The 12,128-nt window shown below is 38.2% G+C and overlaps 2 protein-coding genes across 25 annotated transcripts in view; both read left to right on the forward strand.

The window, feature by feature from the left end:
• LOC117155310 (serine/threonine-protein kinase MARK2) overlaps positions 1-10,102 on the forward strand; it is a 53,584-nt gene extending 43,482 nt beyond the window's left edge. For 20 of the 24 annotated variants that reach the window (XM_033332807.2, XM_033332725.2, XM_033332980.2 and 17 more), the window contains 3 exons: positions 3,831-3,872; positions 5,202-5,313; positions 5,513-10,102. In XM_033332807.2, the coding sequence (XP_033188698.1) occupies positions 3,831-3,872; positions 5,202-5,313; positions 5,513-5,731 (373 nt within the window). In that variant the 3' untranslated portion in view covers positions 5,732-10,102. Of the gene's footprint in view, positions 1-3; positions 3,358-3,830; positions 3,873-5,201; positions 5,314-5,512 lie in introns of those variants that run through there. The other 4 variants (XM_033331782.2, XM_033331868.2, XM_033332132.2 and 1 more) reach the window with 2 other exon arrangements.
• Positions 10,103-10,681: 579 nt separating this feature from the next.
• Apf (purine phosphoribosyltransferase family protein Apf) lies at positions 10,682-11,434 on the forward strand. Its single transcript, XM_033336550.2, has 2 exons — positions 10,682-10,938; positions 11,088-11,434. The coding sequence occupies exons 1-2, from the start codon at positions 10,830-10,832 to the stop codon at positions 11,402-11,404; spliced, it is 426 nt and encodes a 141-aa protein (XP_033192441.1). The 5' UTR covers positions 10,682-10,829; the 3' UTR covers positions 11,405-11,434.
• Positions 11,435-12,128: the final 694 nt, after the last annotated feature.

The raw sequence follows: 12,128 nt of genomic DNA on the forward strand, positions 1-12,128 counted from the left end.
CAGGTTTTCTAAGTGAAGGCTGAAGTCTCGCCTTGTTTCCCTCGAGCCGAAATGAGAGCGAGCCGCACGCTGAATATCAAGCAACGGCAATATACAGACATTTTACCGGCACAGTAATTAAAGTCCGATCGACCGGCCGACTATAACTTCTAACATTAGCGTATTCCTATTATTTTCTTTTCTTTCTGTCTTCATTTGTCTGATAATAATTTTTACTTAGATTTTGTATCAAAGACATATATCGAGAAATGGTTAAAACTTCGTAGCGATGATACATCGTAAATTCGAGGAAATATGTTGGATATCGATAATTTTTTAAACTCGCTCGTCGATCGTTTCGCGAGCAAAATTCTCCGGAGTAGAACCACGTAATTTTATTCGTCACTTCGTTACGCCAACACGCTTCAACCATCGCTTTATTCGATCTCTTGTTATTAATCGCTCCCTTTCAAATCCGAGAGAATGGGAGAACAGCTAACACACGTTATCGCAATAATAACCGAGCGTTACGAGTTCTATCGACTCTTCGTTCTTTGTTTCTCCATTACTTATCAGTGTCTGTTCCTTTTTTCTATCGATATCCAAAATATTTGTTGCCTTACGTCGGAAATAAACGCGAATTATGTTTAAGTTTGCAATTGTTACATTTCTATTCGATACTGAAAGCAAGATAGACTCGACTGAATCATCGACTATAAGAAGATTCTTATATCGATTCTTTTCTTTAACCGAAAATGCATTTTTTTTTTTTTTTTTTATACGAATGTACATGTATGTCGCAATATACATATGCGTGTAATTTATGTAAATATATGACATATATAGTTTCATACATTTCATGATATGTAGTTTCAGTATTTGCATTCGTAAAGTATTTTGTACAGCTTCTTAACGTAACGATGAAAATAAATTATATCTCAGAAAATGGAAAAAGAACCGAGAACAATTCAATGAATCGTCGAACGTACAAGAATTCGGCGACGAATTCTCAAAGAATCGATATCAGACACGTTGCACCCGTTTATCGGCTAACAAGCAGCTTTCGCATTCGTTATTTTATATTCGTTATATTCCCTTTTTACATTTGACACTCTTATCCTATCTAACGTTCGTGCTTCGCACTCCGTTGTTACGAATCGGTCGATCCGATTCCATCGACACGCGATGCATTTTCTTACTTCTATTCCGAATCGCTACGAAACACGATGTAACGTATATCATCAAAGGCATTCCATTGTATTTTCTCCTCCGCATGCCTTTTTTTTTTTTTTTTTAACATACTCGCCGTAACGAAACGGCAACCATCCGTTGCTCGTCGACTTATTTATCCTGGAAATTCAGATTTCCTTCAGACACCTTCGAATTTCGAATTGCAGCTCAATTCTCGAGTTCGAGTTGCGTAAACGAACAGCAAACTATTCCGTTGCGCGGATATGCATTTTCTTCCTACCGCTAAACAGTTTATTTAGCAAAGAAATATTAATAGTAATAATTACGATAACAAACGGACGAGGAAAATGAAAAGAGAAAAAGGAGAAAAAGAGCGAAGCGACATCAGGTTTTCCATTTCTTTTGCATTAAAGCAATACGATATTGTTTCGTAATTGATCTCAATACTAAGCAAGTGCGAGGCAAAAGTGAAAGAATAAAGAAAAGGTCAAGTTTTAAAACAATGGGTTATCTCTAGCGTCCAAGAGAAACGCGACTTTTGTTAAAAGAGAAGAAAGGGGGGAAAAAGAAAGAGAAGATGTCGAAGATTTAAAACGAACCAGACTCGAACGGTTTGTTCCATATTTTTATATGCGATATTATCTTATCGCAATTGATGTAGTACGCTAGTTAGTTAATTTAGTAAAATCATATACAATTTATTTTTTATGGTAATCGCGATTTAACAGAAAATTACCTATTCTTCAAACGTCCTTTTTTTTAACGCAACAATGTTTCACGTCCGATGATACGAATTCGTAAACTTCGAAGTCGTTTTTCCACTACGATCGATGTCATATTTTTGCGAATACCTATTTGTTTTATAACTTGTACGAGAGATACGTAAGCAAACCACAAGAACGGAGCAAACAGTATCCTATATTTAAATACGAGCGTCCTCTTTGTCAAATAATTGTCAGGTAATTGATCGTCTAAATGGTCTCGAATATTGCGTAAACCAGATCATTGTCGAAACTGCGTGCCTTCCTCTTTTCGATGTTATACATTTCATGCGTATTTTTACTATAAAAAAAAAAAGAAGAAAAAGAAAACGAGAAAAAGGAAAGAAAAAAGAGAAAAAGAGAACGATGAAACGAATACGAAACCTATGCACTAGTTTTTCAAGCATCGATACAAATTTCACACAGTCCGATGAAAATGCGTAATATGTACATACCGAACGATACGATAACTACCATTACTTACAAAAGAGAGAATAAGAAAGTAAAATAAAGATTTGTAATACGTTGTGGTGTAAGTGAAGAAAGAAAAGGATCATATGAGGAAAGTGGGTGCCTGATCGAGCGAACGAGCGAAAGAATGAATGAAGGCCTTGGGTGAATTTAACGATTAAAACTGCCGTAAGTCTTTTTGTTTTGTCACGAGTTTTCGTCGATCGAACGAGGTTGCCTGCTGGTATACAAAAGTATCTTTTCGCGCGTTAATTCCAACGTTTTTCTCAAATCAAAAAAACAGTTCGTCGCGATTAATCATCGACCGAAAATTCCTTTTATTATTCTTTTATTATAGTTACTTTACTTAACTTGGTAATCTTCGATGTCATACGACGCGCGTTCGTATAGAATCGAAAGAAAACGTTGGGTTCCATTGAAAAATTCTTTAGATTCCGGCGATGGAAAGGAAAAATTGATAACGCATTCCCAAGATCTCCAAGTAGATTGCTAGTTTACGCGCACGGGAGAAAGATACAGGAAATGGAATTTAAGCATCTCGAATTTGTCGTGTATATTGTAATACGTATAAAGATAGGAGGGATAAAGGAAAAGAGAAATGACACCAACAACGCAAGATTTTATACGCAAGATTTACCAATATAGCACATCTGTAAATGATATTAAATGCTCTTTGCTGCACTCCAGCTCTCATCCAACTGTTTAAACGTCTGGCATTTTTCTTTTCTCTTTTTTTCTTTTTTCTTGATTCCCCCCCCCCCTTTCGTCGATGGATCTTTGACCGAGAACCGATCATTTTCATGGATCTATCTGAAAGGCGATTACTTTAGATCTTTACGATACGGAGGGCAGTAAATAGCTAATAGAAAGTGAATAGAAATATTATTTAAAATAATTTTAAGAAGCAATAATAGTAATAATTTCATATTAATAAATATGTTAAAACTGCCTTATACATGTGTTGTATCAATTTATTTCTCAATCCTCTATTCAAAAGCAATTCAATTATTCTACGTGTGCGTTGTACGATATATTGTTTTTGTTAAAAGCGTTGCGTGCAATTAGCTTTAGTTCGAACTGTAGATGCTCGAACGTTTGAGACAGGAAATGGACGTGGACGTATTTTTGTACCATTGACAACATGTATGACCATCGTAGACGAGTAACAAGCACTCGATTAACCTTCGTTTCTATTTATATTGCCCTGAAATGCTAGAAAAGAACGGTAATAAAATTCGTTTGACTCTTTTAATCAATGCTATCTACCGTTAGAACTATCTCTGGTATAACTCGCCAATGTTTGCGATAGGTATGCGATGGTGATAGAAAGAATGGTGGTGCTTAAACGTATGAACTGAATTTGCCTGAATTTGATTTGATGATTTATCATATTTAGTATTTGCAACTACCTTTGTTTTGTTATTTCAGCCCCATGGACCCATCCGTACCTCCCAAGCACCCAGTAGTGAGGTACGTTGCTACATACCATAATACCATGGTCCACACATTCTAATTTCGTATTTTATCCATTTTGTTCTCTTCTGTTGTCTCGTTCTTTCTTTTTATCTTTCTTTTCTCACCGCTTACTACTTCTTCTCTTTCTTTCTTCTTTTTTTCTCTTTTATTTTTTTTTTTTTTTTCTCAAGATTTCGTTCGTTATCGCGAATCATTCGAATCTGTATCTTTACTTGGATTATTCTTTATCGACGCTTAACTGCTATGTAAATCCATACAGTCTCATTACGACGTAGAATAGAGTGACGCCTCTTTCTGTAAAGCAATGTGTTCGTTATTCGAAGAGCAATGTTTCACATGTGTATCGATAGAAAAGCACCGATGTATATACTTGAAGCATACGTATACGATACAGATGCGTTACTTGCCACGCAATAATCGTAATTGCGTACTGTATACCGTGTACCGTATACGAACCAGCCGAACGATCGGCTGGATAGACAGCAATATACATGTCATAGGAACAGAACGTTCCTCGTTCAATTTTTCACATACTCTTTCTTCTTTTCTTTCTCTTTTATCTTACAGCTGTGTGATTATTTTAACTACATTAAAATGTATTAGGTCGGATCGATTATTTTTTTTTCCATATCTGACGATTCGATCGCGAGACGAGCAAGAAAAAAGGAAGAAAGTTTCTGTGTGTAATCGCGCCGCACGCCGATAATTCAAACGATGCGAAACGAAACGAAACGGAATGCAACGGAAGGACAAGGAAAAGAAATCGAACGTTAGAGAACCGCGATACACGCTGTTTCAAATTCGAAATCTTTGACCGTCTTTACGTATAATTGACACGTTTCTCGGGAAAATTGTTAGCTTTTTCTCCTATAGAAGTGTCGGTATGTATGCATGTGTGCACGCATGTCACGTTTTACGTTGCGTCTTTCGAATCATTCAATGATCTACGGCTTACGAAATCTTAATGCACGTGTTCCGCAACTGTCGAGATCTCTGTGAACGACGAGACGGGAAATGGGAGACATGGATGCGATACGACACGAGAACGCAGAAAAAGAGCGGTAACGACAGATGAATGTTTGACGATTAATCGATACGTTTCAGTCGCTCGAAAATTTTCGTACGAATAACGCGTAACTCGATCGAGAAAATTTGATCTGCAACGTCGAGTTGAACTCGTGATACGCCCTTCGGGTCAATCATAAACAACACGAGCATGAAACGTATGTTCTTCGGGCTACATACAGGCGACAAACACTTTTTCTTGGTCGCATTCGGAATTTAAATCGTAGGGCAAGGGGTTAAAACGTTCTTTTGTTACAGCGGAGCAACCACTAACGACGAGCAAGTTAAACCACGCAGTCTACGTTTCACTTGGAGTATGAAAACCACGAGTAGTCGAGATCCGAACGAAATCATGTCCGAAATTCGAAAGGTATTGCAATGGATCGTATATCCTTAAAATATCCTTTTAATATATTTGTTCGTGTGCCTCGTAGAAGAAATAAAGAAAAGAAAGAGTACAACGATGATTGTAGCGCGTTGTCTCGTAGAAACTCTGATATTTCTCGAATTTCGAATATCGTAACGACGAGCATAAAGGATTTACTAATGTGTGTCGATCGATTCTCTAGGTGTTGGACGCCAATAAGTGTCAGTACGAGCAACGCGAAAGGTTCCTGCTACTGTGCGCACATGGAGACGCGGCTACAGATAGCCAAGTACAGTGGGAAATAGAAGTCTGTAAACTGCCACGACTTTCTCTGAACGGTGTACGGTTCAAACGGATCTCAGGCACATCGATCGGCTTCAAAAACATTGCTAGCAAAATAGCGAACGAACTCAAGCTGTGACTGCCGACAACAGGCGCTCTATCCACTCGCGCCAACCCATAACGCTCTCGTGATCGATGACGCAAATTCACGGTTACCGACGACTTTCAGTTTTCCTTCTTCTGGGACTTTAACCTCGTCGACGATACTGATACCGACACCGATATCGATACCGATACCGATGCCGATGCCGATGCCGATGCCGATACCGATACCGATGCCGATACCGATGCCGATTCCGATGCCGATGCCGATGCCGATACCGATACCGATACCGATGCCGATGCCGATGCCGATGCCGACGCCGATACCGATACCGATACCGACGCCGATGCAGATGCCGACGCCGATACCGATATGGATACCGACACTGACACCGACACCGACATCAACGCCCATACCGATACCAATACCGATATCGATTCCGATTCTGATTCCAGTTCTGGATCCGGTTCTAACCCTCGTTCCGAAACCAATAACCGAGAAATATTCGTTTGAACAATTGCCCGAATTTTGTCCCAGTCGAACAACGAAAGTAACGTCGGCCGAATCAAACTCTCACACTGATCATCGATCTATCAACGCGTTACGTCGTCGTCCTGCTATTTACTCGGAAGCCTCGAAGATACTGTGATCCGTGACCGTTGAACGCGCGCGTATTCAAATACTCCCGAGTGCCAAAACGAAATGAAACAGTCGGTTCTTCGTGAAATCGTTACTGCACGCGGACCGATACGATGACAGGAAGATTGGGAGTGCGAGGAGAATGGAGTGTTTTGCCGATCGGACAACGATGAACGAAAGAATCCAATGGCCACGGAAATGGGAAAGAGGCGAGGCGAAAGGAAGAAGGAAAAAGGAGAAGAGAAATGTCGAATTATCATCGAACGCTACGATCGCGGTAACACGATTTTGACGTTCTTTTCGTTGGTATACAAAGGATAGTTCCTGACAACCTCGATACCTCGAGGGTATCGTACGCATCGTCGTATCGATCGTTCGAGACATGCTCGATCATGCACACGTTACACAGGAGCGGTGGCCTGTCACGTTAGAACTTGAAACGCTACGCGTTTACAGTATTATATATTGAGAGTTATTTTATCGATGTTACAACACTGTTTCCGGTGAAACTGAAAAATTGCCGTTTTGCGTAACTCAGGCCAATCTTATATTCGGTTACATTCTACCGTTTTAGAATTACACTCGAGCTTTCTTTATTCTCGAATTTCTTTTCTCTTGCCGCTAAATCGTCAGGGCCGAAACTCGTTAATGAAAAACATATTACGTTCTATGTAAACTGTGCCTAACGACGCGTATCGATAGAATTGACAAACTGTCTTCTCTGCGAACAAGGTAGGGAACAAGGGGATGAAGAACCGCATTTTTCGGCGAAAAACGAATGTTCTAGAGCGAGACGTTCGATCGAGCGCGCATTGTGCAGAACATCTACTACGTCGTGAGTCTTTCTTTTCGCAACGTTCACTTTTCAAATTGTTTTATATGTGAAGAGCACTTAAGAAGACAAGCGGTCTCTTTGTACATAATCGATCAAACTATTCGAGTAATCTGTAAAGGAATACGTAGACTTTTACTCGTAACAAAAGCATCTTTACACACTTGTCATTCGTTGAAGGTTGATGGAAATTCAACCATTTCGAAATATTACGCGAATGTATCAACACGTCCGCGCCCAACCATTTATCCTTTCAAATATTTTTACAACACCTTACTTTTTTATCTATATCGTAAGTTTAAAAACTATGCAACATTGTAGGCATCAGCCAAATTAATTAATTAACGCGTTATTATTACTATTATTATTATTATTATTATTATTATTATTATTATTATTATTATTGTTATTATACATATTTTTATTTTTATTTTTATCAATAATGTACCAATAATATTACGACACAATGTTAAACGTGTCGGAACAAGATAGAGAAAGAGGAGCTACTAATTATCGTAACTTAAGGATTATTATTGATCGAATCCACTCGTATATATCTCGCGCGAGTAACGATGCAAGTAAGTACTTTGCTCCGAAGCGATTCCGATATACCTAGCAAATATGCACGCGCGCACGACATCGTCGATAACGAGATCTGTTATTTCTACGAAGGATACTATGTAAGATTATATTTAAGTATTGTAATTGGCTATATACTATTACGCTATTTAACCTTTTATTCGCAGATGTATTCGCGGTTGAATGAACTTAAATTAGGAATTATTGTAAATGTAGAGGCGTCTAGAGAGACTTGGTGTATATACATAATATAATATACGAAGGTACTAAATTAACCAAATAAATGAAGCCTCATACACTATGAATGCAAATAAGAAATTAAAAAAACGGCGAAAAAAGGGAAGGAAAAAAAGAGAAAGGAATAGCGGAGCTGAAAGAGGAAGAGGAGGAGGCAAGGGAAAGAGAAGAAAAGACAAGAAGAATAGTGCAAACAAAGCAAGGAGAACAAAAGAGAGAAAGTTCGAGACTCGAGTAATCGCGCGATCCTTTTATATTTGCCTAAGATCGATCGTCTACATTACACAGCAGGCAATGACTAATTTATTTAAATAAATACAAAACTCGAATGATTTTTTCACGTTTCTAACACGCGTTAAAAAAAAACCACACGAACGTGCCTCCAAACGTCGAGCAAAATCTTCGTTTTCGATTCGATGAAAACTCTTCATTGTTCAGCGCATGTTTCTCCGGTGCATGGTTCTTTCGAGTCGCCGGAAACGACCGATAACGACCAAGTATTATTATCAACGATCTGTGACAATGTCGTTCTCGCGTTCGTAGAACGAATTCGCGAAAACTCAGTTTTCGATCTACGATTAACTACTGTGCGTATAGCGTTTAAGTGTAACTTCATCAATATCTTTTCCTTTTATGACCCAAATAAGTTGCAAGCAAATCGTCTTTCGACTAGTCTTCGATGAAGCTTCGTATTTTGAAATATTATTCATATCGAGAGGCTCGATACGAATAATTATGCTATGTCGGACACGATTTTCGACGAATGATATGTAATACAGCGAACGGAAGATCCTTGCGACACAAGTCGAATCGCTGTCCGAATTACCGATCCGTAAACTCTCCCTTTGTCGATTCCTTTACGTATAAAAAAGAAAAGAAAACAAGAGAAAAGAAATGGACGTGAAAACAAAAGGAACAGATAAAAAGGGAGAAAGAAGAAGTTTGAAGCAATGGCAGACATGGAGAAGTAGAGAAGGAAGTAGTAAACGAAAAAAGGGAAAAAAAAAGAATGTAGAATCTGTTCGCAATGATCACGCGTGTCAATGAAACAGCACTGTGTATAATTCCAGATGCAATCGTCGTTGTGCAAAAAAGACACGATACTGTAGAAAACTGTATCTTTACCATAGCAATTATGAATTAATGTTACAAAATAAGATCCTTCGGTAGCGTTAATGATATATCCCTGTAAGATGCAAGTAGGCGCGAAAACGGTATTCCACTGTAACGAAATAAATACACATTCGTTCGTGCGTTCGTTCGTGCGTTCGTTCGTGCGTTTGTGCGTTCGTTCGTGCGTTCGTTCGCTCGTTTGTTCGTTCGTTCGTTCGTTCGTTCGTTCGTTCATGCGTTCGTTCATGCGTTCGTTCGTTCATGCGTTCGTTCGTGCGTTCGTTCGTGCGTTCGTTCGTGCGTTCGTTCGTGCGTTCGTTCGTACGTTCGTGCGTTCGTTCGTGCGTTCGTTCGTGCGTTCGTGCGTTCGTGCGTGCGTTCGTGCGACCGTGCGATCGTTCGTTCGTTCGTTCGTCCGTGCGTTCGTTCGTTCGTTCGTTCATTCGCTCGCTCGCTCGCCGCTCGCCATTCGCTTGCTTCGTCAAATAAATATGTAAATTGATGATCGATGCTTAAAAAGAAGAACTCGAGTTTAAGAGGAATACTAGTGGACAAATAAATCGTAAGATGGAAAAGCTGAACGGATGACACACCAGCGCAGCGATTCGAAACGGCGAGCGCATGGTTCGCTCGTGTCGCGCGTTTACCCTCATCGCGCCGCACCGCGAAACAAAAAGCTTTTGTGATTTTTCTATTATGTAAGTAGTAAAACGATAGAGGGAGAAACGAATACCGAATCTGATCCGGTCCGATCCGGTTCGATTCGATTTGATTTGGTTTGATTCGATACGGTTCGGTTCGGTTCGTCATCCATCCAGTGACATCACTTCGCCCTGCACGCACACATATATACACACACCTACACAACACACGGACAAACATATGCGACATACACGTAACAATTTGTAGATAGGTACGTACATACAGCTTTGCTAAGTGTTTTCTGGTGATCGGTATTTAGCCAACAAAATGTAGCAGAAACATTTATAATAAAATGGTAACACACATTGTTTCCCAATTCCTTTCAAAATTGTACACGCGCAACAGGGTAAATGTTCTATCCTTTTAAACAATTTTTTAACATGCCATAATGTTCTGTGATACGATCGCTCGAACAAGAATGCTAAAAAATGCAAAATGGAAAACAAATTCAAGACAAAATTGAAAAACACGTCAATATATATTTCTTTATTTTTATTTATAAATCCGCGTTTTCATTACGAATATCCAAAACCTCGACTTTCTACAAAAATATGTAAAACACTTGTTTCCTGTTCACTGATGTAAAAGGAGAAATGTTAAACAATATATGACTCGAGGCAAAACAGAACATTTCATTTCTCAGAGAATAATATCTATTTCTCACGAACATTTCTCAGAATCGTCATGGAATCCTAGTACCGTAACGTATCCTGTAATGCTCTCCGATAATACTTGCACGATATTTCTGGTTTTTCTTCTAGCTTTATCTATTCGTGTGTTAAGATAGATGGATAGATACGAATAGACAATTCCATGCGATTTTTACTTTAATGCATTAATTACATTAGTCTTTTACTTTTAATTACATTAATCTTCAAATAGAATAACATCTGTCGTCGAGCTATTCGAATCTAATTTCATAAATAATTAAATTAGAGCTTTTTCTTGTCGCTATTTTGTCGCCACTTGCCTGTCTGTTCCGTGGCTGAATGAAACATAAACACTAGCAACAATTTTTTAAGTGAACGCACAATGACGACACGCGCTTGCGGTTTCGTTGTATTTCGACGTGTTCAAGGAATAATCGAATATCTTCTAATGCAAGTATCTTACGGCACGCATCATTGGACCCCACCGAAAGGTTTGTAGTATAATCGTTCGTTCGTTTACTCGTTATTTCAGCACCTAACCTTTTAACAGAGTCGAATCTCTTTTTTGCGAACTATAGGAAACAACGGTACCGTTTCTACGTTTCTATGCATGTGATAGATTCCTATATTTTGTATGCAGGTCATGTCGATCCTGGTGAATCAGACATGGAAGCCGCGCTACGTGAAACAGAAGAAGAAGCGGGCTTATTGGTTAATGATTTAAATATTTTCAAAAACGTGAAGGAAGAACAAAATTACGAAGCAAATGGGAAACCGAAAATTGTCATTTATTGGTTAGCAGAATTATTAGATCCTGAGAAACCAATTCGATTGTCACACGAACATCAAGCATTTAAATGGCTTCCACTGGAAGAAGCTTGTTCCGTAGCAAAGTATAAAGAAATGCAAAATACATTGAGAAATTTTAACGATTATATATTAAAAAATCTCTCTTAAATAGTAATATAGAGTTTCTACAAATCCTGATGCTATTGTTAAAATTGTTATCTTTTCTTTCAAAATGATATATATACGTATAAGATCTTCCCCATAATCTCATTTGTAAGTTAATGGTAGTCATGGTGTTCGCAAATTCTTTTTTATACATTTCCTTATATATATAATCCAATCAAAGATAGTGTATTGAAATTTGTTTCCATCGTTTCATTGTCGATTCCCAAGGAATTGTTAACATTTGGCTTAAACATAGTTTTAATTTAATCATTTGTTCGAGTAATCGAATTCGATTTTTCGTGAGACTTCACGCTTTGATGTTGGTACGTATCACATCTATATACTTACTTACTTACTTATCTTATATATCAACTGGTATCAACTTATCAACGCATCGTCTCGCTTGACGTTCTTTTTATTTTTAACTCTTAGTACATAACCTCATTATTTCGATTGGAGCATCTCGTGAATAATAACAAATATGATTAATCCACTTCAAAGGTTATTTTCTTTCTTAAAGTATTGGTACTTTAGATACATGCTTGTTACGGAGTTATACATGGTTGAAGAATGGGAAAGAAACTTCATTAGTATCCTTTTAAAAATCTACACAAAAATATACACGAAACTTCATCAGTAAAAATTTACACGACCACGATATTATAACGTGTAAGTCTATATATTTCAAAAATGTTAACAAAGTATCGTGATGAAACATTTGAAAATT

This window comes from Bombus vancouverensis, chromosome 7, assembly GCF_051014615.1.
Source record: "Bombus vancouverensis nearcticus chromosome 7, iyBomVanc1_principal, whole genome shotgun sequence".
In the NCBI taxonomy this organism is placed as follows: Eukaryota; Metazoa; Arthropoda; class Insecta; order Hymenoptera; family Apidae; genus Bombus; species Bombus vancouverensis.

Excerpts from the sequence above, each read along its gene's own strand:
- Apf (XM_033336550.2), top strand. The coding sequence starts at position 10,830 with ATGACGACACGCGCTTGCGGTTTCGTTGTATTTCGACGTGTTCAAGGA. Across the intron at positions 10,939-11,087 it reads TCATTGGACCCCACCGAAAG|GTCATGTCGATCCTGGTGAA; the intron begins GTTTGTAGTATA and ends TTTTGTATGCAG.